This window comes from Chinchilla lanigera, unplaced genomic scaffold (genome assembly GCF_000276665.1).
Source record: "Chinchilla lanigera isolate Chin_1 unplaced genomic scaffold, ChiLan1.0 scaffold00067, whole genome shotgun sequence".
Taxonomy (NCBI): Eukaryota; Metazoa; Chordata; class Mammalia; order Rodentia; family Chinchillidae; genus Chinchilla; species Chinchilla lanigera.
In genome coordinates, this window is record NW_004955468.1 from 1120496 (window position 1) to 1146550 (window position 26055).

The 26055-nt window shown below is 54.0% G+C and overlaps 3 protein-coding genes across 12 annotated transcripts in view; 1 reads left to right on the top strand and 2 right to left on the bottom strand.

The window, feature by feature from the left end:
• The first annotated feature begins 3428 nt into the window (after positions 1-3428).
• Positions 3429-12797, top strand: Yif1b (Yip1 interacting factor homolog B (S. cerevisiae)). Of its 8 annotated transcripts, none has more exons than XM_005399859.2 (8): positions 3429-3537; positions 8973-9211; positions 9285-9389; positions 9478-9556; positions 9672-9729; positions 10623-10787; positions 10864-10957; positions 12533-12797. In XM_005399859.2, exons 1-8 carry the CDS (start codon positions 3492-3494, stop codon positions 12686-12688), a joined length of 942 nt encoding a protein of 313 aa, XP_005399916.2. In that variant the 5' UTR covers positions 3429-3491; the 3' UTR covers positions 12689-12797. The 8 variants fall into 8 exon arrangements, with proteins under 8 accessions (XP_005399916.2, XP_005399917.2, XP_005399922.2 ...); XM_005399860.2 differs by having other exon boundaries at positions 10632-10787; XM_005399857.2 differs by having other exon boundaries at positions 3439-3546.
• A 77-nt stretch (positions 12798-12874) lies between these two features.
• On the bottom strand, positions 12875-13747 carry LOC102016906 (chromosome unknown open reading frame, human C19orf33). Its single transcript, XM_005399856.2, has 4 exons — positions 13555-13747; positions 13350-13456; positions 13146-13208; positions 12875-13023 (listed from the first exon to the last, which is right to left on the bottom strand). The coding sequence occupies exons 1-4, from the start codon at positions 13574-13576 to the stop codon at positions 12907-12909; spliced, it is 309 nt and encodes a 102-aa protein (XP_005399913.1). The 5' UTR covers positions 13577-13747; the 3' UTR covers positions 12875-12906.
• Positions 13748-22222: 8475 nt separating this feature from the next.
• Positions 22223-26055, bottom strand: part of Spint2 (serine peptidase inhibitor, Kunitz type, 2) — a 38493-nt gene continuing 34660 nt past the window's right edge. For all 3 annotated transcript variants that reach the window (XM_013522432.1, XM_005399868.2, XM_005399867.2), the window contains 3 exons: positions 24803-24964; positions 24475-24513; positions 22223-22789 (listed from right to left, as the gene is read on the bottom strand). In XM_013522432.1, the coding sequence (XP_013377886.1) occupies positions 22623-22789; positions 24475-24513; positions 24803-24964 (368 nt within the window). In that variant the 3' untranslated portion in view covers positions 22223-22622. The remainder of the gene's footprint in view (positions 22790-24474; positions 24514-24802; positions 24965-26055) is intronic.

A 26055-nucleotide genomic window follows, 5' to 3' on the forward strand; every position in this document is an offset into this window, starting at 1 on the left:
ACATGGGGCTGCCCTAGTGTGCTCCAGGACTTGCTGGGACCCCAGATGGACTGAGTGCTCAGAATATAGGACACCGTGGAAGGACTGAGGACTGAGGATACCACACAAGGACTGCACAGGGACCCTCAGCCACACCCAGTAGTCTCCAGCCATTGTCCTAAACCTGTGATCACCTGGATTCCAGGAGAACCAGAGCCCCAGAGCTTTGGACAGCGACGCAACCCCGGCCCGCCAGCTGGTCCGTACACCTGGCCTCCTGCCCTTGCGGGGTGAGAGCTCTGATCCCCTTCCTCAGAGCGCGCCCTCCAGCCGCTCACACCACACTGCTTTCCTGTCCTTACTCTCCTTTGGTAGCGTACCCGGATCTTTGCCACCTCCTCAAGCTGAAGTCTCTGTCTATTTTCTCTTACTTTTTTTTGTTGCTGTTTTGTTTTTGGTTTTTTTGAGACAGGGTTTCGCTGTGCAGTTCAGACTGGGCTTGAACTCACTATGTAGCCCAGGCTGGCCCAAAACTCACAGCGATCCTCCTGCCTCAGTCTCCCAAGTGCTGGTATTACAGGCAAGTGCCACCCCCAGACTTCTCTTACTTTGCAATTAAAGCTTTTTGCCGTAAAAAATAAAATAAATTTTTTTTTTTTTTTTTTTTAGTCTTTTTGAGATAGGGTCTCTCTATGCAGTTCCGACTGGCCTTGAGCTCACTTTGTAGACAAGGCTGGTCTCAAACTCAGAACAATCCTCCTGCCTCAGCCTCCTGAGTGCTGGGATTTCAGGCGTGGACCACTACACCAGGGTAATGAAATAAAATTTATTTATTTATGTATTTATTTTTGGTTTTTTTTCCGGTACCAGGAATTGAACTCACAACCTCGCGCTTGCCAGGCAGGTGCTGTGCCGCTGAGCTAAATCCCCAGCCCCATGAAATAAAATTTAAAATAAATGTATGGGGACAAAAATATACGGAAGAATGTACATATACATATATTACATCTTTTTCTTTTTTTCAGGTACTGTGGGGCTGGAACTTGTAATCCTCCTGCCTCAGCCTCCCAGAGTGCTGGCCAGGATTAATTACAAGCATGCACCACCGTGATGCCCAGTCGCTCTCTCTCTGTTTCTGTCTCTCTCTCACATAGTACTGAGGATTGAACCCAGCGCCTTGTGCATGCTAGGCAACCATTCTATCACTAAGCTATACTCCCATTCCTTTTTAAAATTTTATTTTGAGATTGGGTCTTGCTAAATTGCCCAGGCCAGACAGGGATATAGTTCAGCAGCACAAGCACCTGCTGGCAAGCACAGGGTCCTGAGTTCGACTACCAAAAATAAATAAATAAATAAATTGCCCAGGCTGGTTTCAGACTTGGGATCCTCCTGCTTCAGTTTCCCAAGCAGCTGGGATTGCAGACATTTGCCACTACACCTAACCAGTATCTTTTTTTTTTTTTTTTTTTTTTTTTGAGACAGGGTCTCACTATGCAGTTCAGGTTGGCCTTGAGCTCACTTTGTAGCCCAAGCTGGTCTTGAACTTACAACAATCCTCCTGCCTCAGCCTCCCCAAAATCATTTTATATAAAGGACTTGAGTGTTTAAGGATTTTGGTATCCACAGAGTTTCTGGAATCAATTCTCCCCAGATACTGAAGGATGACTATAGTCACATAAGAGATCAGCAGGGTCTGGCGTGGTGGTGCACACCTGTAATCCCAGTACTCAGGAGCTTGAGGCAGGAGGATCGCTGCAAGTTCAAGGCCCCTGTGGGCTGCATAGTCAGTTTAAGGCCAGCCCGGACTACATATGGAGACCCTATCTCAAAAAACACAACAAAAAAATCAAGCTAGGAGTGATGACGTATTCCTGTAATCCCAGCACTTGGGAGGCTGAGGCAGGAGGATTGTTTTGAGTTCAAGGCCAGCCTGGGCTACAAAGTGAGTTTAAGGCCAGCCTGAGCTGCATAGTGAGACCCTGTCTCAGAAAGACAAAAAAAAAAAAAAAACCCTAAGAGGTCAGCAGGAAGCCAGAATACTTTATTAATAAAAAAATAGCTGCAGAAGTGATTAACCTGGAACAAGAAGAAGGGCTGAAGATGAGAAGAATGGTGGTGAAGCCTAAAGGACAGATGCTACCTCAGGGAGGACCTAACTCAGCCAGCACTCACTACTGAGAAACCAAGAGCGGCCCTCAAGGTCCCCCAAAGCCTCCGTCTCAGAGGAGGAAAGGGAAGCCACTGTGATAGGGCCACATGCTGCAATCTTTCCGGAGTGCTATCAGGGCCCAGAAGTCACTTCCACCAATGTCTCTGCCTGCGATAAGTGGAGGGGGCCGGGGACACAAAGGAGGGGGATGAGGGACGGAGAGGAGAGACAAAGGAAGCTGGTTTTCAATGCCCAACACTAGCGGGTGCCAGGAGCTGCTGGGGTTGTTGACGGTGTTTGGTGGACACCAGGCATCGGGGGAAACACTCACAACCCGAGAACATCTGTATGAATATCTGAAAAACAGCCTAAAGAGATCTCTGAACAGAGATACCAGTTTTTACCACCTAACTTGCTGAGTGTCCTTTTTTCATTAAATATTCACTTTAATACCTAAAGAGGGAGGTGGCCCAGGGGACACACGCCTATAATCCCAGAAGTCAGGACCCGAGGATCATGAATTCAAGAACAGCCTCGCCTACAGTGCGAGACTGTCTCAAAACAAACAAATAAGCAAACAGAAACATGTAATCCCAGCTGAGGAGGCTGAGACAGAAGGACTGCAAGTTTGATCTCAGCCTGGGCAATTCAGCAAGATACCCAAAATTAAATAAATAAATAAATAAAGGTTTGAGGTTGTAGCCGGGCGTGGTGGCGCATGCCTGTAATCCCAGCACTCGGGAGGCTGAGGCAGGAGGATCGTTGCGAGTTCGAGACCAGCCTGAGCTACAAAGTGAGCTCAAGGCCAGCCTGAACTGCACAGGGAGACCCTGCCTCAAAAAGACCGCCCCCCAAAAAAAAAAGGTTTAAGATGTATCTCAGTATGAAAGTCTTGAGTCCAACCCCTAATACGTAGCCAAACAAAAAATATAAAAACCTAAGGAGTGCCAAAATGGTATAAGGGCTAGAGCTTACACAACTATTAGTCCTTGGGGAACACAAATGCATCTCTCCCCCCTTGACCCACACCCGTGTCTGGCTCCCCAGTGCTCTCAGACTCAAACTAACTACCTGAACGTAAAGAACTCTATTTCCCATCTCGCTCTCTGCCCCACACCTCACTTGTACCTCTGGACGTTCCAGGCCCCGCCCTTCTGTCCGTCAGGTTCCGCCTCTCACCTTACGTCACCAGCCCCAGTTCCCGCCTCTTACGTACACCACATCCCATTCGACCGTGCCTTTATGGGGCGTGGCCTCCTTTCAACCATGAAGCTCATTGGCTATCATGCGCCTCTGGGGCGTGGCTACGGGAGCCGGGCGGGTACGTTCCGAACCGTGGTTGAGACGGTGGCGGGGAAGGATGCACCCGGCAGGCTTGGCGGCGGCGGCGGGGACGCCCCGGCTGCGTAAGTGGCGTACGTGGCCAGCCGAGGAGATCAGGCGGGCGGGGGCGTGGCGGAGCAGTGGCGGGGCAGTGGCGGGGCCGCAGCGGCGGTTAGCGAGGTCACTGCGGGTCAGAGGTCACGAGATCGAAGATCCGGAGTGTCGAGGTGTGCACAGCGCAGGGATGCCAGGTCCGGGTAGGGGGCGCATCGGGGGTATCTTTTTAAAGAAATTCCTTTGGATTCTAGAAGAAAACCACTTGGGGGAGGATATTGTGAGATGTGCAGAGAAACGCGACTTTCATTCATTTGCTGTGAGCGATCTGCCGGCTTCTGCTTCCCCGCTTCCTGAGTCTCCCCGTTGCCCACGAGCTGTCGCCCACGCCCCTTACTACCGCCTCCTGCGGAGTGGGCCACGTTTACTCCTCGCTTAAGATTTGAACCTGTATTTACTGCACTGTTAACCTCCTTTTCCGATCTCTGCATTTGTTTTTAAGTTCTTCTTCTCCATATGTACACTGTGCTTTTCATTTACGCATTCAACATGTCTTCCTTCACCTTCTCCTGTGCCAGGCCCGGTGTTGGAATTTGGGGGCCCAGTAGTAAGTAGCGTAGCCCAGTTCTCGCTATCAGAGTTCAGTGGAAAGACAGACACCTAAGTAGGAAGCAAACAAATCAACAAGAAATTTTGGGAGTCACGGGGATGCGAAGAAAATAATCTGGGACATGACTAGGGGTTGAGGAGAGCTCTCTTTGAGGGAGACGGGGATGTGCTGTTCCTCCTTTCAGGCAGTAAGGAACTTGGCTGGCCCTGTGGTGGGTGACCCAGCGGGTACAGCAGTGTCCAGTCAGCGCTGCTCTGTCTCTTGCAGCTGCTAGTAACAGCGGATGACAGTGACAGTCTAGAGCAATGGCGCTGTGATGCGAGAGGCACGGGGCTCAGGGAGAGGATGGGAGGCTTACGCGGAGTTGGGGATGCAAGGGGACGTGCCGGGGAGGGTGGGGACGAATGGGGAGGCGCAGGCGCCGGCTGAGGGGTCAGAGAGGGATGCGGACGCACAGCAGAGAGGTCTGTTGTAGGAGCCCAGAGGTGACATCTGGCCTGGGGTGTCTGTGCACTTCCTGGAAGAGCGTGGGATTTTACCTAGAAGGAGATTTGCAGCGAGAGCGAAGACGAGAAAAGGAGCAGACCAATGAGTAGCGACTTAGAAGCTGTGCCAAGTGCTCAGAAGGGAAGAAAAGCACTAGGGGATATGGTTAAGAGCCCGCGGGGCTGGCGTGCTGTGTGAGGGAGTGAGGGCCTCACGGAAGGAGCGCAGGTGCTGAGGAAGGGAAGATGTTCCAAGATGAAAGCGTGGTGCTGCTAGTTCAAAGACCTGTTGCAGGGGGCGGGGGATGAGGATGTAGCTCAGTGGCACAGTGCAAGCGGGAGGTCCTGAGTTCGATTCCCATTCCCAGACACCCCACACACACACAACAAAGCCTGTGGGTGCAAGGAGCTCAGTAGGGTACATCTGGAGAGGAGGAAGCTGTGGCTGGCAGGGCTGGTCACACATGGCCTAGTATGTGTTTGGATCTGATTTTCAGCACAGTGGGCACTTAGTTTATATTTAAAAGGCACATAGGGCCTGCCATGGTGGTCCACACCTGTAATCCCAGCACTCAGGGAGGCTGAGGCAGGAGGATCGCTTAAAATTCAAGGCCAGCCTGGGCCACATAGTGAGTTCAAGCCAGCCTGAGCTGCACAGCAAAACCCTGTCTCAAAAACAAAAAAACCCACAAGAATAAATAAATAAAATAAAAGGACCATAGAAAGCCAGGCACGGTGTGGTATGTCTATAATCCCAGCCCTCACGAGAGGCTCAGACAAGAGGATTGCACAAGTTCAAGGCCAGCCTGAACTACATAGGCAGACCATATCCAAAAAAAAAAAAGAGAAAAAACTGAGCATGAGGTGCACATTCTGGAAGATTGAGGCAAGATGATCCCACGTGTGAGTCCAGCCTGGGCAATTTAGTGAGACCATCTCAAAATTTAAAAATTTTAAAAGCACTTGGGGTGTGATTCAGTTCAGAGGCCCTAGGTTCAATCCTCGTTACTGTTTAACAAAAATAAGCCATGTAGGGTGGTACACACCTATAACCTCAGCCCTCAGAAGACAGAAAGGATGATTTAGTCCTAGGCCAGCCTGGGCTACATAGGGAGAGCCTGTCTCAAAAAATTTTTTTTAATTAATTAAAAAAATAATAACAGTATTATGGGCTGCCCTTTGGAGTGAAGGTAGGTAGGGCTTAGAATGGTGGGCCATGGGACCAGCTAGGACATTTAAATCAGTTTGGAGATGACATATCAGAGGGGCGGATACCACTAGGATGTAGTGGCCGAGGACTAGGCAGCATGACGTCAGACAGAGGGGAAGTGGGGTCTTGGAGGCTGAGGTACGGGCCCAGAGGCAGCCGGGAGGTTCTAGGAAGGGGCCACACCTGGGTCTCTAGCTGGGAAACAAATAGTGGCTCCAGGTGGGCGCCAGAAGCCAAAGCTGCACTTGGTGGTGAGAGCTGGCTGTGGATGAGTCTGCTGTAGCTGAGAAAGAGAGACAAGCGCAAGGGTGGCAAATTGGGTCACCAGTGTGAGGGATCTGGAGAGCAGCCAGTCAGGAGACTCTTGGCTCCACACAGGCAGGAGGGTTTGTTGCTTTATCCTTTTCTATGTTTGCTGTGCCCACAGCAGAGCCCCCACAGTGGAGGGTGCCCAGTGCATGTCTGTGGGGTCAGACAGGTAAGAAAACAGCTGCCTACAGATGTTTCAGAAGTAGAGAGGTCAGCCATGTGTGGTACTGCCGCCTGTAATCCCAGCACTCAGGAGGCTGAGGCAGGAGAATCACTAGTTTGAGGCCAGCTTGAGCAAGTTAACCAGACCGCCCCGCCCCTCCGCAAGAAAGAGCTGGCTGTGGTGGCGCACACCTGTAGTCCCAGAACTGGGGAGGCCGAGGCAGGAGGATTATTGCGAGTTCAAGACCAGGGGGTGGGGGGATATAGCTCAGCAGCACAAACATCTGCCTGGCAAGCGCATGGTCCTGAGTTTGATTCCTGGTACCAAAAAAAAAAGACCAGCCTGGGCTACAAAGTGAGCTCAAGGCCAGCCTGAACTGCATAGTGAGACCTTGTCTCAAAAAGACAAAAAAAAAACTTGGAGCTTGGCATTAGAAGCAGTGGCACCAAACACTGCCATGGGCTTGATTCAGGTAGGAGAGAACAGTGGCATCGACCTTGATCTGTGGAGAGGCTTTTAGGAGACAGCAGAAGAAACCAGAGTAGCGAGTGAGGGCTGATGGATAGATAGGGACGAGGAAGGTTTGCGCTAAACTTTCAGGAAACCAGCAGAAAGTGGGGTGTGGGGACAAGGTAGGGCTCATGCTGTTTGCTTTGAGAATAAAGAGACCATTGTTTTAAGGCTACAAAAAAAATTGAGAGGGTGGGATGTGGTGGCATAGGCCTATAATCCCAGCACTTGGGAGGCTGAGGCAGGAGGCTCACGAGTCAGAGCCTAGCCTGGGCAACTCAGTGAGACCCTGTCTCAAAGTAAAAAAATTTAAAAAAGGGTTGGGGACGTAGCTCAGTGTGAAGGCCCCCGGTTCATTCTGCAGTGCCACGATGGGTACGGGAAGGGCTGAGGGCTGTAAGTTGACAAAAAAGTGGTGGACCGGCTGCTTCCTGCGGACTGAGCACTTGGCAAGCATTACTCGCCGCCTCGCGAGCCACCTAGCAGGACAGTGAGCTCCACCCTACAGAGAGAGCTGCGGGCAGGGACCCCTGGACGAGGGTAATTTGATTTCTCTCCTCACCCCGTCCCCTGTACCTGACAGAAAGGGTTTGCTGTGTCAGTGTTGCGTGGTGTCAGGAGCAGGGCCCTGAGCCACAGTGCTGGCTTCTGATGTCACACCCCCCCCAGGCAGCACCCCCACTTCCCCAGAGCTCAAGCCAGCATCTGCGAAAGCAGCTGCTTCCTCCCCACACCCCAGTGCACCCGCCTCCAGAGTCCTTTCCCTCGCCTCTTTTGTGGGAGAGCTACCTAGAAATGGCCTGTCCCAGTGTCCCCATCCAGGCCAACTCAGCAGCTTGCACTCTCCTTTACCCGCCCAACTTTTGGGTAACTTTTGTGGGCTTTATTTGGGACTTTTGTTTGTTTATTTGTCTTTTTGGAAACGGGGTCTCACTATGCAGTTCAGGTTGGCCATGAGCTCACTCCTGCCTCAGCCTCCCAAGTGCTGGGATGATAGGCACGCACCACCGCACCCAGATGTTTGTTTGTGTTTTGAGACAGTCTCACTATGTAGTTCAGGCTGGCCTTGAATTCACTACATAGCCCAGGCTGGCCTCAGATTCACAGCGGTCCTCCTGCCCCGGCTTCCCAAGTGCTCCCACCTGCTAGGCAAGCACTCTACCACTAAGCCACACCCCGAGCCCTGATCTTTTACAGGCTCTTGAAACCAGGCTGTGCCTCATACCTACATGAGTTTTGTTTTATTTTGTTTTTCAGACAGGGTCTCGGTATGTAGTCCAGGCTGGCCTTGAACTCATCCTGTCTCAGGCGATCCTCCTGTCTCAGCCTCCTGAGTGCTGGGATTACAGGCATGCGCCACCACGCCTGGCTGCCGGAATGGTTTTGAGAAGAGCCAATTCTAGCCCTGATCTAGGGATGGGGGCTCACTGTCCAAGGGAGGAAACAGAACAAAATAATGAGTCTGTCGGCTGGGCTGGTGCTGAATTTCTTCTGTGGACCTAATGAAGCAGGGGAGGGAGCGAGCAGTGCTACAGAGGGAGGTGCTGTTGCAGGCAGGGGGGTCATTGGGTTGGAGAAGACTCCACTCAGCAGGACCTCAAGGGGTAGAGGAGGGAACCAGGAGGTAAGGAGCAAAAGCATGCTGGGCAGAGGCATAGCTAGTGCAAAGGCCCTGAGGTAGGGTGACAAGGTGTCCAGGGAACATTGAGCGGCCCCAGAGGCTGCAGCTGAATGCCTGGGGGGCAGTGTGGAAGGAGACAGGAACAGGAATCTTGTGTGTTAAAGGCTTTGTACAGATTTTGTGGACAGTTGGCCCTGCTACAGAGTAGCTGTCATCATCTTTGTCATTGTTATTTGTTGTTTTTTTTGAGAGAGGGTCTCGCTGTGCCATTCAGGCTGGCCTTGAGCTCACTTTGTAGCCCAGGCTGATCTCGAACTCGCAACAGTCCTCCTACCTCAGCCTCCTGAGTGCTGGGATTACAGGTGTGTGCCACCACACCCAGCTGGCATTATTATTTGGATGGATGGATGGAGGATGGATGGATGACAGCCTGTCCCTGACAGTCCATCTGACATCAAAATCAGGGCTCTGTCACGGTGACGCACCCCCGCTGTGGTGGGAGCAGCAGGGAGAGTTCCTGCAGAACACATGAGCTCCCTGCCTTCTTCCTCTGCAGCCTCGAAGCGGAGGATCCCAGTGTCCCAGCCGGGCATGGCTGACCCACACCAGCTTTTTGATGACACGAGTTCAGCCCAGAGCCGGGGTTATGGGGCCCCGCGGGCAGCCAGTGGCCTGGGCTACCCCGCCAGCTCCCCGTCCTCCCAGGCAGCCTTCCTGGCAGATCCTGTGTCCAACATGGCCATGGCCTACGGGAGCAGCCTGGCCGCCCAGGGCAAGGAGCTGGTGGACAAGAACGTGAGTGCCGGGGCTGGTGGGAGTCGGGGCCACGGGGGCCGCGGGGCCTCAGACTTGGGCTCTGATTCCCCAGATCGACCGCTTCATCCCTGTCACCAAGCTCAAGTATTATTTTGCCGTGGACACCGTGTATGTGGGCAAAAAGCTGGGCCTGCTCGTCTTCCCCTACCTGCACCAGGTGAGTACGCCTGCCGGCTCCTGGGGGCGCGAGGGGCCAGGGCTTGCCTGCCCTGGGGATCCACCTGTCCGCTCCTTGTTGCCTCCAGGACTGGGAGGTACAGTACCAGCAGGACACCCCGGTGGCCCCCCGCTTCGATGTCAATGCTCCAGACCTCTACATTCCAGGTCACACCCTGCCCGCTGCCCCACACCCTCCTCCCTCTGGTGGGCGCGGGTGGGCCACCTGAGCCCCACCGTGGTCCTTCCTCCTCTGACCAGTGTCTGGGTCTGCCTCCTACAGCAATGGCTTTCATCACCTACATCTTGGTGGCTGGCCTAGCGCTGGGGACCCAGGACAGGTAAGCGAGGTCCAGGGCGGGGTGGGGTGAAGTGGGGTTGAGTGGCCAAGGAGCCATCAAGGTCTTGGTTCTCCTTTTAGAACAGCCTCTCCTTTATCCCAGTTGACTCAAGACCGAGCCTCTCTGTCGCCCTGGCACATGACCTTTTCTCTTCCCCACCCATGTGCAGCCTCCCATGCCCTGTGACTAGCGGCCCTCCAATGTGTCCTTCCTTCCCGCTTCCAGCCCCAGATCCGACTCTTCTGCACTCTGACCTACTGCGCTGCACCCCACCTCTACCCCTGCACCCTCACTCCAAAGGTGGGGGGCTGGCCACATCCCCCCCACCCGCTGCCCAGCTACCCTTAGCCCTGTGAGACTTGATCACCCTGTTCTGTCCCCCAGGTCTGCACCACCTCTACAGGGCCTTTGCACTGCACTGCAGCTCCCTTCTCAGGAGTATGTTCCTCTCCTGTGCCTGCTCATTTGCCATGTGTCTCACGCATGTCACTGCCTCACCCCGTGTCACTGTCTCACCCCAGCCTGGGTTGAGCCTCCGCCTGTCACTCATAATCCCCTGTTCCTTTCCTTTATGGCCCTGAAACAACTGTTGATTCACTGTTGAGGCCCTGGCCACAGGGCAGAGATGGAGGCCTTCCTCTCAGGCCAGCTGCTTACTCTTTCCAGTCTCAGCGTACTGTCCCCTCTGCAGTTCCCTCAGCCCAGTCCTGACCCTGCTGGACACCACTGTGTAGGGACAGGTCTGCCTCCACCGCAGAGTGGCCCTTCTGTGAGGACGGGCCCACATCCGTCTTGTCACTGCTGAGACTCCAGCCCCACTCCACACCCACACAGCGCTGTCCCCAGGCGTTGCTCAGGGAGACCCTGAGTGCCAGGCGCTTGACTGAACTCAGTGCCCGCAGGTTCTCCCCAGACCTCTTGGGGCTACAGGCAAGCTCGGCACTGGCCTGGCTGGCCCTGGAGGTGCTGGCCATCCTGCTCAGCCTCTACCTGGTCACCGTCAACACTGACCTCACCACCATCGACCTGGTGGCCTTCTTGGGCTACAAATATGTTGGGTGAGTACCTCCCACCCAGCTTGCCAGCCCCAGCCCGAAGGCCTCTTCCTCAGCCCGGCCTCCTCTCCCCTTCCAGCATGATCGGCGGTGTCCTCATGGGCCTGCTCTTCGGGAAGACGGGTTACTACCTGGTGCTGGGCTGGTGCTGCGTTTCCATCTTTGTGTTCATGGTGAGCTGGGGTTCACTGTGAGTGGGGCTGGGCCGCAGGGCTCCCGGGGCCTCCGCGCAGGGGTTGTCAGGGAGCGGATTTAGACCAGAGCCACACTGAACCCAGGGGGCCAAGAGTGGCTCCCCGAGTCTGGGGCCAGGAGGGCTTCCAAGAGGGAGCACCCAGGCTGAGGCTGGAGGAGAAGCAGGACCCGAAAGGCTGCAGGGGGGTGGGGGACCAGGGTTACCCAGTGTCCCGGCTCCTGGCTGGCCTCTTCCCTTGCTCCACTCCCCTTATATGGTGGCTTCTGGCCAAAATGTCCCTGGAAGGAGACTCTGAGGGCCCTTCCCGCTGGACTGGGGGTGCTGTTCAAGGGCAGTGGGCCTGCCTGGCTTGTGCTGACCCCAGGCTTCACTGGGCTCAGGGCAGGTCAGTTCTGTTCAGACCTCAGTTTCCCCTTTTGTTTAATAGGATGATGATGACTGCACCTCAAGGTGCTAGGAGGATTCATTTTGAGCACAAAAAAGTGGAGTGCAAACATGGTGGCTGGTGGCTAAATCTGACCCATGGGCAAACTTTGACTTGATAGCATTGTAAGGTTTTTTTTGTTTTGGTTTTTGTTTTTTAAGACAGGATATTGCTATGTAGCTCAGGATGGCCTTGAACTCACTATATAGTTTGGGCTGGCCTTGAATTTGTGATCTTCCTGCCTCAGCCTCCTGAGTCCTGGGGATTACTGGCATATGCCACAGGACACCTGGCTATACATTTTTAAAAAGAAATTGAGGACTGGGGATATAGTTCAGCTGCACAGTGCCTGTCTGGCAAGTTGGAGTTCTGAATTCTATTCCCAATACCCACACACAAAAAAAAACAAAAAAAGCCAGGCATGGTGGTGCATGCCTATAATCCCAGCACTTGGGAGGCTGAGGTAGGAGGACTGTTATGAGTTCGAGACCTGGGCTACAAAGTGAGCTCAAGTTTAGCCTGAGCTGCATAGCAAGACCCTGTCTCAAAAGACAACAATAAATCAATAAATAAAAATAAATTGAAAGTGTTTTAGAAAATAGCTTGTCTTGAAAAATTGTCATCTGGGGCCAGGTGTGGTGATACATGCCTGGAATCCTAGCACTCTGGGAGGCTGATACAGGAGGACAGAGAGAGTTCGAGACCAGCCTGGGCTACATAGTGAGTTCAAAGCCAGCCTGAACTACATAGCAGACCCTGTCTCAAAAAAAAAAAAAAAAGATAAAAGGCCTGGGGATGTATCTCAGCGGGAAGCCCCTGGGTTCGATCTCAGTAAGGCAAAAAAGATGGTCACGTGGGATTCTGGGGGAGTAGCTTGGTGGTAAAGCACTTGCCTAACACACGGGAGGCCCTGTTCACCTCCAGCACCCAAAGCAAACCGTTGTCTCTCGGCCAGTGTAAGAGGCGGGCAGCAGAGGGAGCCAGCTCACCACCCACCCCAGGCAGGACAGACAGTGAGGGGCCCCAGGGTCACTTAGGGCCTGGCTTGCAGGCAGCCTCGGGGCAGAGGCGGGAGGTCTGCCCAGGCCCCCACCCCGGCCCACAGGGTGACCCGCACCCGCCCTCCAGATCCGGACACTGCGGCTGAAGATCCTGGCCGAGGCGGCGGCGGAAGGGGTCCCGGTGCGCGGCGCGCGGAACCAGCTGCGCATGTACCTGACCATGGCGGTGGCGGCGGCGCAGCCCCTGCTCATGTACTGGCTCACCTTCCACCTGGTGCGCTGAGCGCCCTCATCATCTCTGCGGGCCGGGCCTCCCTCGGCCCGCCCCCGCCCCCTCGCCAAGGTGCTGAGACTCCAGCTGCACAAGGAATCAATAAACCCAGAGGCTCGCGCGCGCGACTCTCCTCCTTGGCGCGCTCCGCGGGGCGGCCGGCAGGGGGCGGCGGGGCGCGGGCGCGAGCGAGACAGAGCGGGTGGACGCGGTTTAATGAGCCCCGCCCGTCAGTGCTTGGCTTCCTTCTTGCCCTTTTTGTCTTTCTGTTTCTTGTCCTTCTTCATCTTGGGCTTCTTGGTCTTGTCCGCGGTGCCTTTGTGCTGCTGTGAGCCGGCGGCGTGGGGCTGCGGGTGGAGCAGCGAGGACAGGAGAGGTCGGGGCTGGAGGCGGCCACCGGCCCCGCTCCGCCCGGTGCGGACCGCGCTGACCCCTCCCGGGGGCGAGACGGACGCGCGGGGCCCCTTACCTTGCCCTCGGAGTCCGAGTCGCTGGAGCTGCTGCTGGAGTCCGAGGAGCTGCCGTGGCCGTGCTGGTGGGGAGGGAAGGCAGTGAGGGCAGGAAGCCCCCAGCCCCGCAGCCCAAGTTGGACGGCGAGGCGCAGCACGGCCCCAGGACCAGAGCCCACCCCAGCCTCCCCTGCCTCCGCGGTGCTCGTGCTGAGGTGACTCACCCGCGGCTTCTGGCCTGCCCCTGGCCCACCCTGAGCTTTAGGGGGGCCGTGCTTGGGGTCTCCCAGTTTGCATGCCCCCTCCTTCTTCTTGGAGTTGGAATCCAGGGCTGCAGAGAGAAGGGTCGGGTGGGTTGGCCCAGGCCGGGAGTGGGTCTAAGCCCGGATCCCCCACCCCGAGGAGGATTGCCCAGAGCCCAGAGCGCACCTGCCGCCAGGCTGAAGTCCATGGTGGTCAGACCAGGTGTGTCCCAAGGGCCAGGGGAGCCGCGCAGTGCCCCGGGGCAGGGGAGGAGCCGCAGGACCTGCCCGCCCCAGGAATTTCCCAGGTGCCCACCCCCCTTCTGACCTTTGTCTCCCCCCGCCCCAGCTTCTTAGCGGTGACTCACAGCCCTTCCCTGCCTCCTCCCAGATTCCTGGGTTGGAAATGGGGGAGGCAGACACCCAGCTTCCTGGAGGGGCGGGGCTCCGGGGATGGGGCTGGGTGAGAGTATGGGGGCTGCCGGTTTCTGGGGGGGGCGTTGACAGCGGTCCTCAGCTTCCCCTCAGCGGGTCAGATGCCGCCAGAACTGGCAGAACTCTCTGAGAGAGTTCCGTGATTGGGCTGGTACCTCATGTGTCACCCTGCACCATGTCCCGGAGCTTTGTGGCTTTAGCTGACATCTGCAGCCCTTCTGGGGCCTGGGAGAAGTGGAGACCTGGTGAGCAGCAGGCAGACCTCTGAGAGTGGCTTCTCTTCTCGCTTATCTATGAAGGGCAGATGCTCCTGGGGTGCCTGCAAGATTTGGTTGAGTTTCCTACCCTGGTGCCTGGCATTGCCATTTGGTTTGGTTTGGTTTGGTTTCGTGGTTTTTTTTTGTTTTTTTGTCTGTGTGTGTGTCTTTTCGAGAGAGGGTCTCACTATGCAATTCAGCCTGGCCTTGAACTCACTTTGTAGGCCAGACTGGGCTCAAACTCTCAACAATCCTCCTGCCTCAGCCTCCCAAGTGCTGGGATTACAGGCGTGCACCACCACGCTTGGCTTGGTTTGGTTTTAAATAAGGGCTAGTGTCTTACTTTGGACTGCTGTAGCAAATCCACAGGTCTAGTGGTTTAAACGATTTCTTTCTCATAAACCTGGAACCTCAGAGTCCAAGACCAACGCACCAGGCAGATCTTGTGTCAAGAGAGGGCCCACTGCCTGGCTTGTGCACAGCCAGTGTTGCCTCCTCATGGGCAAGATCTCACACCAGGGTTTCTTTGTGGGTGGAGGGGTTGAAACGGGTTATGTAACCTAGGCTGGCCTTGAACTTGTGATCCTCCTGCCTCAACCTTCAGAGTGCTGGAATTATGGGCGTGTGAACCACACCTGGCAGTAAAGTTATTAAGAATCAGTGAATTGTATATTAGAAATGGGTTTCTGTAATACACCTCAAAGCTTGCTTTGTTTTCTTTTGTTTTTTGAGACAGGGTCTTACTATGTAGTTCAGGCTGGACTTGAACTCACTTGTACCTCAGGCTGGCCTGGAACTCAAAGTGATTCTTCTGGCTCAGCTTCCCAAATGCTGGGATTACAGGTGTGTGCACCGAACCTAGCTCAAAAAAAAGTTTTTTAAAGTAGTATGTATGATTCAAGGAGAGAAATATACCTGGGTGTGGTGGCACAGCTACTGGGGAGCTGAGGCAAGAGAATCACAAGTCTGAGGCCAGCCTGGGCAATTCAGCAAGACCCTGTCTTTAGGACCAGGGATAATAAAGCTCAGTGGCAGAGCATTTACCTAGCATGAATGAGGTCCTGGATTCCACACCCAACACTGTAAAACAAAACGAAAGGGAGCAAAACAGCAATTGAGGGGGATAGATAATCATATGATGTGCCGCAGAGGGGTTGGATTATAGAGTCACCAAGGGATCTCACCGAAATTCTTTTAGTCTTCTTGGTTTTTGTTTTTGTTTTGAGATGGGAGGATGTCACTGTATGGCCCAGGCTGGCATTCAGCTGGGCTCAAGTGTTCCCTGCCTCAGCCTCCAGAGTAGCTGGGACCACAGTTGCATACCACCGTGCCTGGCTCTTCTTTTTTGAGTAAAGGTCTGAAGATGCGGTGGTAGCGTGCCCTAGTCAGAGGGACGCAAGTGTGAAAGTGCTGAAGCAGGAATGTACCCTTGTGTCCAGGGAACTGCAGGGCAGTCAGAGTAGACCAGAGGACAGGGGCAGAGATGAGACAGGGTGGGGGGAACAGCAATGACTTTTACAAGTCTGAGATCTTTGCTTCTTTGATGAATGAGGGGGAGCGATGAGCAGTGATTGTGAATTTGCTCACAGCTGGGTACAGTGGCACAGGCCCGTAATCCCAGTACTCTGGGAGGCTGAGGCAGGAGGATCACAAGTTCAAGTCCCACCTGGGCTATTTAGTGAGACTGTCTCACTAAAAAAGGGCTGAAGGTGTAGCTTAGGGTGAACACCCCGGGTTCAACCCCTAGTACTGAAAAGAAAATAAAAAGATATGGGAGAAAGTGTCTGTTTCAAAAAAAAAAAAAAGTGTCTATTTCTCTGATAAAGTGTAACTCCTGTGGGGGGGGGGGGACATCAATGACTTTGCTTCTAGCCCAGAAAGGTGTGACTCAGTGGTGAATTAGGTTACCTGCTCTCAGGAGTGTGCTAATGACAGGCTAGGGCCAGTACAGACAGGCTATGTCCGGGCTCTGGAGGTCAAGCTGCGGACAGTGGAGAGCTCTTTGCTGTACGCCTCACTGCTCGGGGGACAAATGAGCTAACTAACCGCTGTGGATCTATGCTCCCGCCAGGATAAAGGAGCAACCTCACCTCATGGGTATATGGTTTTACACAGAGTCTGCCTGGCACAGGTAAATAGAAACAGACGCTCAATGTTATTTTTATTATTTAAAAACACCTTATCACTATCTCATGAAACGCAACAGACGGCTGGTCATGGTGACACACACTTGTAATCTCCCCAGTTGGGATGCTGAGGGACAGAAGGAGTGAGTTTGAGACCAGCCTGCACTACCTAGTGAGAACCTGTCTCAAAACAAAACAAAAAAAGATGGCTTCCTTTTCTCTCACAGGAGAGCCTGTGCTAGTGTGAAGCTGAGCAGGTGTGTGTGTAGTGTGTGCACCCCATGGGACCACTCAGAGACCCAGGCTCCATCTGTCCTCCAGGGCAGGGTGACCTGCAGAGGCTGATCCCCACTATGGGACTGTCCAGTTGTCAGGAAGGGCAAGGGCAAGTAAAAGGCACAACACTTCCTTTCCAGGCCTTGACTTGGGGTGAGCTTCACTGGTTGAGTTCTTACCTATCATGCAGAAAGCCCTGAGAGCCGGGCGTGGTGGCGCACGCCTGTAATCCCAGCACTCAGGAAGCTGAGGCAGGGGGAGCCTTGTGAGTTTGAGACCAGCCTGGGCTACAAAGTGAGCTCAAGTCCAACCTGAACTGCATAGCGAGACCCTGTCTCAAAAAGACCAAAAAAAAAAGAAAGCCCTGGATTTCATCCTCAGCACAGTAACAGAAGAAGGCAGACATATAGACAGAGACAGGAAAGAAGGAAGGGAAAAAAAGATGCAGACCCATTTATGCACAACCCATTCGCCAGGACTTACGGTCACATCTAGCTGCAGGGGAGGCTGGGAAACATCATTCCTCACTGAATAGCCATGCTGGGGTGGTAAAACCTAGAAACTTACAGAAATGAAGGCAAAAATGCACATGGGAGTCCATCTGCTGCTACTCCCTGTTGGTGTGAGTGTCTGCTATTCCCCTACTCTACCTATGGCCCAGGTTTATAAATGGTGGCTACTTATATCCGGGAAGGTGGACACAGAAATGCTTGGGCGAGCAACACACGTGTGAGCCCAAGGAGTATGGTGAGCCTTCCTTCTGTTCTTTGGAAATAGCACCCTGTGGTTCACTTTTCATCTCTCATGGCTGTTGTGCCCAGGGACAGTAGCTCATATCTGTCCTCCCTAGGCCTGCCTGCCTGGCCTCTCCTCACTGACCAACAGGCCAGGTAGCACGTAGGATACCCCTTTTGAGGGCCAGGGATACAGCTCAGCGGCACAACACCTGCTTGGTAAGTGCAAGGTCCTGAGTTCAATTCCCGGCACCCCCCCGCAAAAAAAAATGAGGATTCCCCTGTTGGTCTCACATTGATATCTAATGGTTCTGCTCCCACCCTCTGCTGATTCCCTAATTTTTTTCTGCCTAAAATGCCTCGGTACAAAGGATGTAAACAGCACCCCCCACCGAAAAAGAGACTTGTTCTCAAGTGGCCCGCAGCAGTACTAACCTTGCTCACAGCAGGATCAAATTGCCCGCTTGCCGTGTTCCTGACGCCCACCTAAAGGACAGAGATGTCCTTCGGGGAGTCACTCCAATCCTGAACCTGTAACGTTGGTGCTGCGCTTAGGAAGAGACTTCTGGATTCCACATTCAGCGCGTAGGGAAGCCAGACACTGCAGGAGGTGGTGGGAAGGGACAGTCCTCCACGAGGTCTTGCGCTCTCGCATGTCTCAGGGCCGACAGGCCACCTGGAGAACAGCTGTGACAGGGCCTGGTTTAGTCTTGCCTGGAGTTCATGTGCACAGACCGGCCCGGCCCTATAAACATCATAATCCCTGTGCTGGAATGTTTTCTTTAAGACCAACCACATCCCAGCTGACCGACGACCTCAAGCACGCAGTGACGACTGTAAGCGCACAGCGTGTGGGGCCGTCTCCTTTCTCGTCAGACAGAAGCTCTGGACGGGCCTCTGACCACAGTTGGGCCTTGATGCCTTGACACACTAACCATCCGGCAATTTGGATGGACCGTCCTCTGGGGGGTGTCGCAGGGCTGACAGCCCGGCTGGCGAGGCCCAAGTTTGGTGTCCACCCAGCCAACTGTCAGGTCTATGATAGGTTTTTTTTGTTCTGTTTTGTTTCTTTTGAGACAAGGTCTTGCTACATAGCCTAGGCCAGCCTTGAACTCACGGTGACCCTCCTGTGTCAACCTCCCAAGTGTTGTGACTTCAGGCATGTGCCACCACAGCCGGCTCTATCTATAGAATACACTGCCCAGGGGTCCTAAGCAGGGGGATAGGACTTATTTCTGACGGGCCAGATGGGAGACCCATTGCCGTCCACTAGGAGCCATACAAGGGGGTTGAGCCTGAGCTGCTGAGTTTTAATGTCACTGCTGGTCACTACACGGCCAAAAGGCACCTGTCATGCCCCACAGAGAGGGACCTATTTCGCCACACAAACATAAAACCCACAGGATGGGGCACAGGGCACTCAGCTCACTGTCATGAAGCCTGACCTAGAAGGCCATTGCACTGACCACACTGTAAGCCACGTGGGCAGTGCCACTGGGTGTCAGAAACACGAGCTTGCATTAGCCGGGCTGGCACAAGGCTCTGCTGGCCCATGGAAATGCTGGGGCCAGTCCCCCGCTCAGGAGCTGTGGTGATAGCGGGCATCAGGCCAGGGTTGTGGGTGGCTGCGGTGGACTGACAACTGGTGGTCAACTTATAACCCCCCGCTGAACTGAGCGAGCGTGGTGCTGGGTGTGGGAGGCCCACCTGGGGACTGTTCCAGCAGCATAAGAGGCAGAACTGGAGAAGGAGGATGGCTGTTGGGAGCTGAGAGGCTTTTGGGAACTAAACAGGCTGTTGGGAGCTGAGAAAGGCTGTTGGAGCTGGTGGAAGCTGTAAGGAACTGTTGGTTGTTATGGAGGAGCTCGTCATGCTGGCTTTCCTGATAAACTTGGCTGTTTTCATCCTCCGAGGAGCTCGGGACCCTGTGGGCACAGAGAATGGCTTTGGTTCACTTTTTTTTTGTTTGTTTGTTTGTTTTTCTGGTACTGGGAATTGAACTCACGGCTTGCCAGGCAGGTGCCACTGAGCTAAATCCCCAGCCAGCTTTGGTTCACTTTAGGGGAGCTCTGGTCCTCACTTCGAGCATAGCTTCCTGGCTCTGGAGGGGAAGAAGGTACACTGCCGGTCTCCTGGAGAAGCTTGCTGTGTTGGCTTCCCTGATGGGAACTCGGCCATCTTGATCATCAGAGGAGCTCAGGACCTCACTTTGCAGAGGATGGCTGTGGTACCTTTCGGGGGAGCTCTGGTTCTTACTCTGAGTGTTGCTTCCTGGCTCCAGCACAGATCCCTCAGCCTGCTAGCACAGATCCTTCATCCCGCTGGCACAGACTTCCTAGATTCCACCACTGACCTTTGGTCCTTCCCAGCACAGACCTGTGAAACAGGCCTGAATGAGATGTTATCATGGGCTCTGGGCCTCCAGTCGGATTCGTGGGAGGTATTGTTGTGAGCTCTAGGTCTTCTGCTGGACTCATGCAGGGCATTTCTGCGGGATCCAGGCCCTTGGCTGGATTCCTTGGTCTTGGTGTGTGGACAGATTTCCTGCACTCTTTTGTATATCCTTCTTTGGGTGATTATTATAATCATATAAAATGTGTCCTGTATTATTATTGTTCCCCCTTGCAAAAATAAGCCCCAAAGCATAACCGTGGCCTTGTGGGCAGTACGCACAGTGGAGCGGGGGTGGGGTGGGGGCGGGCAGAGTCCCAGGTACAGATGCTGCTCCACGCAGGTGGAGCAGGTGAATGCACGGGCAGGGAGCCGTGCTGATCCCCCAAGGACGGAAGATGGGTGTGCCCACCCCTCAAAGCACAGCTTCACCTCTTCCGGCACCACTACTCACAGAGGTGGAAGGAGATGTGAGTACATTCCTCTGTGGAAGGAGATGTGAGTACAGCACTTTTACAAGTTGACAGGAATGCATTTTAGCTCCCACTATAGGGAGCTTGCAAACAGGCCACTCAACCAGGCGGGCACTGTGCTCACAATCCGGGCTGAGTCCGTGCAGGAAGGAAGCCTGACAGCCACGCCAAACTGGACTCCCAGGCCCCAGGCCCCTTTGGGGCAGCCTGCCACCTGCAGGCTCTGCCCTGGGAGGTGGGCCTGGGCTTCACGTTAGCGCAAGGGATGGGCAGCATCTGCCTCCTTGTCCTCGTCTTTACCTGATGGCCTACAGAGAAACTTTTTGTGGACAGCCGTATCTGACTAGTCAGGTGTGTGGTTCAGAAGCACAGCGAGAAATCTGTGTGTGTGATGCTGGGGGTGGAACCCAGGCTCTTGTACAACAGGCAAATACTCTACCACTGAGCAATACCTCTATCCTCCCTTTTTCAACTTTAAGACAGGGTTTAAGTGGCCTAGGCTGGCCTCAGACTTGCAATTCTTCTGCCTCAGCCTCTCTGAGTAGCTGGGATTACAGGTGTGTGCCACCACGGCCAGCCGTGAGTGTAGGTTTAAAAGCCCATCTTTTCTGTTTGAAGACAAGGGTATGATGTGCAGTGCCCACTCAATAGACTGGCACTGGCCCACCCGGATAGCCTTTGCAACTCAGCCAGTAAAAACCTGACACAGGCTTCAAGGGCCACACTGGACAGCAGCGCCCTACCCTGGCAAGTGTCAACCGTGTGGAGGAACCAGGAGCCAGGAAGGCAGGCAGAATGGGACACCAGCCCGAGGGGCTCCCTTGTGGAGCACTGTCCAGGGGACCTGCCTCGTGTGCGCCCAGGCACCCTCCCGACAGCCTGTCACCCGGGGGTGCAGAGGGCGTGCTGGGTAGCGGGATGACTTGCCCACGCGCACACCTGGAGTTGTGGGCCAGGCTGTCCTGGAGCTCTGGGGTCTGGATTTGCAGGGCCACATCAAGCAGGTTCCATGTGCTCGCCAACTCTGAGTCTCTGCGATGACTCTCTGGTGGGCAGGCTCAGAATGGACGAGTTATTTGCCCAACTTGCTTCTGGAATTGGTTTTTAAGCTCTAAGGGATTTCCAGGAAGGGCCAAGGGAAGGGCAATGAGTTGTTTCAGGAGAGTCCAAAGCAGCATCTTGGCACGTGGGCTGCACCTGGCCAGTCCCAGGAGTGAAGCCCCAGCTGCTGGAGTCCAGGCTGCCCACTGACCTAAAGGGGGCCTAGGTGCTGCCTCAGGAGCGCCTGTGTGGAAGGGGAGTGGGGCCGGGGCTTCCAGCATCGGGAAGGGAGGCTCACATATGGGCCACAGGACTGGGCCTATCCCAGAGGCCCAATCACCTCCCAGTGCTCAGTCCTGTTCCATACCAGTATGGGAAACATGACAGAAAAGTCAGGGAAGGCAACGCAAGGCTGGTCCAGGAGCTGTCCTCCTCTTGCTTCCAGGTGAGGAGACTAGAACTATAGGTCACAGCCGCCCAAGTGAGGTTAACACCACTGCTATCTGCAGAGGCCTTCCGTGGGCAGGTGCCACCATCCCAGCTCTCCCTACCTGTCCCCTCCAAGGTGGTCTTTCAATGGGTGGGTCACAGCAACCAACTCAGTGAGCTGTGGCCAGAATTTTTAAAATGTGACAAAGAATAAGAAAATATCAGGGCCACGCATGGTAGTGCACACCTGTAATCCCAGCACTTAGGAGGCTGAGGCAGGAGGATCGTTGTGAGTTCAAAACCAGCCTGAACTGCATAGCGAGATCCTGTCTCAAAAAAAAAAAAAAAAAAAAAAAAAAAAAGAGTTGTCTACAATACAACACTGAGTGCTGTTTGGTGAAACACCATGTGCAATGTGAAGTTCATGCCACCCCACAGCTTGCACTGAAAAAGTCCCAAAAGATGCTACTTAAAGGGTGTTTCTAGAAGGGGACATCCCACATGGACTCCTGAGATTGTCATGGCAGAGTGTAAACGAGCAGTCCTAGCAAAGAAACCACACACTGAAATCTATTTTATTTTATTTTTATTTTTTTGGTACTGGGAATCTGAGCTCAGGATCTTGCACTTGCCAGGCAGGCGTTGTGCTGCTGAGCTGTATCCCCAGCCCTGAAATTTATTTTAAAAGGGAAATACCTTTTATTAAACTTGTACATTTTATTAAGAGTCCTAATAAAAAAAAAAACCGAAACGCTAGTGTTTCTACTAAAAAAAAACAACAACAATCAAATAAAAACCTATTACAACATTACTTTGTGATGGGTAAGAAAGCAGGTAGTGGGGTCGACGTGAGCAGAGGACACCATCACTAGAGGACAGAAAGACAGAGGGGGAGACGCTGGGCAGCTGGCAGTGCCTTCCTGGGAGGGTTCCCTAAGCAGCGCTGGACCAGAAGCAGCTCCTCACACCCAAGTACAAGTACAGACAGACTGCAGCCCTAATGATCTCACAGGTACCATCAATCACTCTATTTTAAAAAAGCACACACATCCTCCCCTCCCGCCCTCCACCAGTTCCCCTGGTGGCAAGGCCTTCACAGGACATATGTGTCCTTCACCAGCTGTTCCTTGTCGTCTCCAGTGGTCCAGACAGCGTGGAGGGCACGCTCCTGCCTCTTCCGTATCACTCGGATCAGGCAGACCATAGAGGCAGCCAGGAGGACAATCAGGGCCATCACGGACAGTCCCACCATCACCACCGCTGGGGACGAGAGAGGACGAGTGAGGTGGAGGCCCCTGACCAGAGCAGGCCAGTAGCGCGGCTCCCCAAGTTTGTCCCCTCCCCAACATGGAAGTGTGGAGAACTGCAGCTGGGGAGACATGGCCTGCCAGGAAAGCCAGTGAGGGGATCCTCTGAAAAAAGGAGTATCATGCCATGTGCACACAGTGGCTCCTGTGTTCCTTGTTTTTTTGTTTTGTCTTTCTGAGACAGAGTCTCGCTATGCAGTTCAGGCCGGCCTTGAGCTCACTTTGTAGCCCAGGCTGGTCTCGAACTCACACCGATCCTCCTGCCTCAGCCTCCCGAGTGCTGGGATTACAGGCATGCGCCACCAAGCCCGGCTCTGTGTTCCTTGTTTTTGAAAAGAACCCTTGAACCCCACCCCCTGCCACCTTTTAAGGCTACCTATATGGGCGTCCCACAGGATGGAAAACTGCTCACCTCTGTTGTGTGTGGACTTAAAACCGCTGCAGTTTAACGTTTCCACACACCCACCCCCTGCCCAGCAACAGAAAAGACTCAAGCTCAGCCAGGTGCACTGGTGCACACCTGTAACCCCGGCAGTCTGGGAGGCTGATGCAGGAGGACTGCAAGTTCAAGCCCAGCCTGGGCAACTTGGTAACTTAAGATCCTGTCTCAAAAAAAAAAAAAAAAAATCCTGTCTCAAAATAAAAAATAATGTCCTCTTAAAGAGTGGTGACATAAAACTGCTGCTTTGTTGTTCTGATATGGCAAAAGTTAAATTCTTTTCCACTTTAAAAATAAAATAAAAAATTAAAAAATGGCCAAGGATGTAGCTCAGTAAGAAGACCCTGGGTTCCATCTGCAGTACTGGGAAAACTACCCTACAGGGAGGCGGGACGGTAGCCTGCTGAATGCGGTCGGGGCAGCCGGGCATGTGTGAAGCAGGGCTGGGAGGGACCCTTGAGCTGCTAATTAGCTGCCAGGTAAAGGTAATACCAGTTGCCCCACTGTGGCCCCCCTGGTCAGTTCCATGCCTCCTTCTCAGGCAGGGCTCTAAGGCATGTGACTTCCTGTGGCCGCCACCTGACTCCCCTCCTCCACTTGCTACAGCGCGAACCCACCCCCACCCCGGGAAATTGGGTTCCAGCTTCCAGAAGGAGTTTGACTTGCAGGCCAGGTTGTGGATCCTCAGCAGGGCAACAGGTCAGAAAGAGGCCAAACCAGTGTGGCAGGTCCTCTGTGTCAACATCACATTCACAACTCAGACTCACAGTGGAAGGACACTGAACCCCTGGTCAGGCCAGACTGCTTGGGGACAGCAGTGCCCAAGTAGCTCTCCTTCCTGTCACCATGACCGACTCGTTACATCCCACGACAGCACAGTTCCCTCCAAATCTCGGGTCAGTTCACAGTAAAAACCTGTCCCCCGCCGCAACTCCCGGCTGCCTGGGAGGAGACGGCCTCAGGAATGACTGACTCACGGCCAGCTGCGTTTGTGTGCGGAGTGTGGTGGGACAAACGTCCACCTGTGCTCCACGCTGCCTCCCATTCTCATGTAGAGACAAGCTTTCCACCACAAAGATGTTTACAGTGCAGGATAATGTGGCCAAGACGGCAAAAAACCACAGGCAGGCAGGGCTGAGCTTAGTCAAGGACGAAGGCAGCAGGCAGGTGATGGGAAGACTGGGCGGGCAGCCACTTACCTTTAGGACCAAGGGACAGGGCAGGATACAGCTGCTGGACTGGAAGAGAAGACACAACCGGGGAGGGTGAGGTCAGCTCGCTGTCCTCCCCAGCCCACTGAGCAGCAGCCTCCCACCCAGGAGCCCTCAGGCCGGGCCTTCCCGGGGAGCGTCTGCTGAAGGACTTCCAGCTCTTCCGGGGGCTCTGAGGCTCTGAGGCCTTGGCACTCATGGGAACCAAAGGTTGGCACTTCCAAGGCCCTTGTGTCAGGGACAGGGAGCGGGACGAGAGCCTGAGGGAGGGTAGGTAGTCCAGCACCTTGTGTTGGACCATGGAGTCGGCACTCACCAAAGCAGCGCTGCATGCACGCCTCCTCGGAGCGATAGCTGTTTTTATTGCCGCGGCAGCCCCCGTAGGTGAAGACACCACACGCGTTCTTCTCGGTGTCAAAGTACCAGCGTGTGAAGGCTGCGCGGCAAGGCCCAGTGACGGCCTTGGCAGCGCAGTATTCTGCAAGCAAGAGCAGGAGCCCGAGGAGCTCACATGAGCGGGGCCCAGGAGAGGAGCCACGCTGGAATGTGCCCGAGTAGACACAGCCGCGGGCAAGGGAGAGCATCTCTGGCTGGCTCAGAACCCCGGGAGCTCTGACGGGGCCAGTCAGCCCGGCTGACCTTCTGCTTACATTTTTAGATACTTTTTCTACAGCCAAGACTTCATGTGCAGACTACGCTATGCCAGGTAGAGTCAGCCTCCACAGATGTGTCCTGTGGCCCTCACTTCACATACGGGAACCTGCTGCGGCCACACAGCTAGTGAGAGGGGCAGCAGTAGGTACATTCCAGAACTGCACACACCACTGCTTCTGAAGCAAACCTCTTCTGCGGGCACATCCTGCTTCCTGCTGGCCCGGGACAGCCACAAAGGCCTCACTTCTCCAACGCCATCCCCAGAGCGCTTCTGCCTAGGAAAGGCCCAGAAGCTGTGCTCTGCAGTTCCCTTTGTGGAAACCTGTATATGTGTCTCAGTCCCCAGTAAGAAGTCCCACTTTACCCCCAGGCATAAATTTTTCCCCCTGGTACTCGAGACTGAACCCAGATCTTTGCTTTGAGCTACATCCCAGCTCTTTATTTATTTTTTTAATTGTAACAATTTTGAAGTGGGCGTGGTGGTTCACACCTGTAATCCCAGCACTTGGGAGGCTGAAACAGGAGGACTGCCACAAGTTCAAGGCCAATCTGGGCTCCACAGTGAGTTCAAGACCAACCTGAACTACATAGTGGACCCTGTTTCAAAAAATAAATAAATATATAAAATTTTGAAACAAGGTCTCATTAAATTGCTAAGTTGTTCAGGTTGGGTTCAAACTTGAGACTCTCCTGCCTCAGCATCCAAAGTGCTAGGATTACAAATGTGTCACCATGCCAGGGTCATCTGTGACTTTTTTTTTCCTTTTTTTGAGACAGGGTCTCAGTCTGTAATTCAGACTGGCCTTGAACTAACTAGGTAGCCCAGGCTAGCCTCAAACTCATGGCAATCCTCCTGCCTCAGCCTCCCAGGTGGATTACAGATATACACCACCATGCCTAGCTCATTTATATATA

Bases quoted from the DNA above. Each gene is read 5' to 3' on its own strand.
- Yif1b (XM_005399857.2), top strand. From the start codon at position 3,492: ATGCACCCGGCAGGCTTGGCGGCGGCGGCGGGGACGCCCCGGCTGCGT. The intron at 3,547-8,972 runs GTACGTGGCCAG...CTTCCTCTGCAG, and splicing joins GCCCCGGCTGCGTAAGTGGC to CCTCGAAGCGGAGGATCCCA. The intron at 9,557-9,671 runs GTCACACCCTGC...TGCCTCCTACAG, and splicing joins TCCAGACCTCTACATTCCAG to CAATGGCTTTCATCACCTAC.
- LOC102016906 (XM_005399856.2), bottom strand. From the start codon at position 13,576: ATGGACTTCAGCCTGGCGGCAG. The intron at 13,209-13,349 runs GTGAGTCACCTC...CCTCCCCACCAG, and splicing joins GGGCAGGCCAGAAGCCGCGG to CACGGCCACGGCAGCTCCTC. The intron at 13,024-13,145 runs GTAAGGGGCCCC...CTCCACCCGCAG, and splicing joins ACTCGGACTCCGAGGGCAAG to CCCCACGCCGCCGGCTCACA.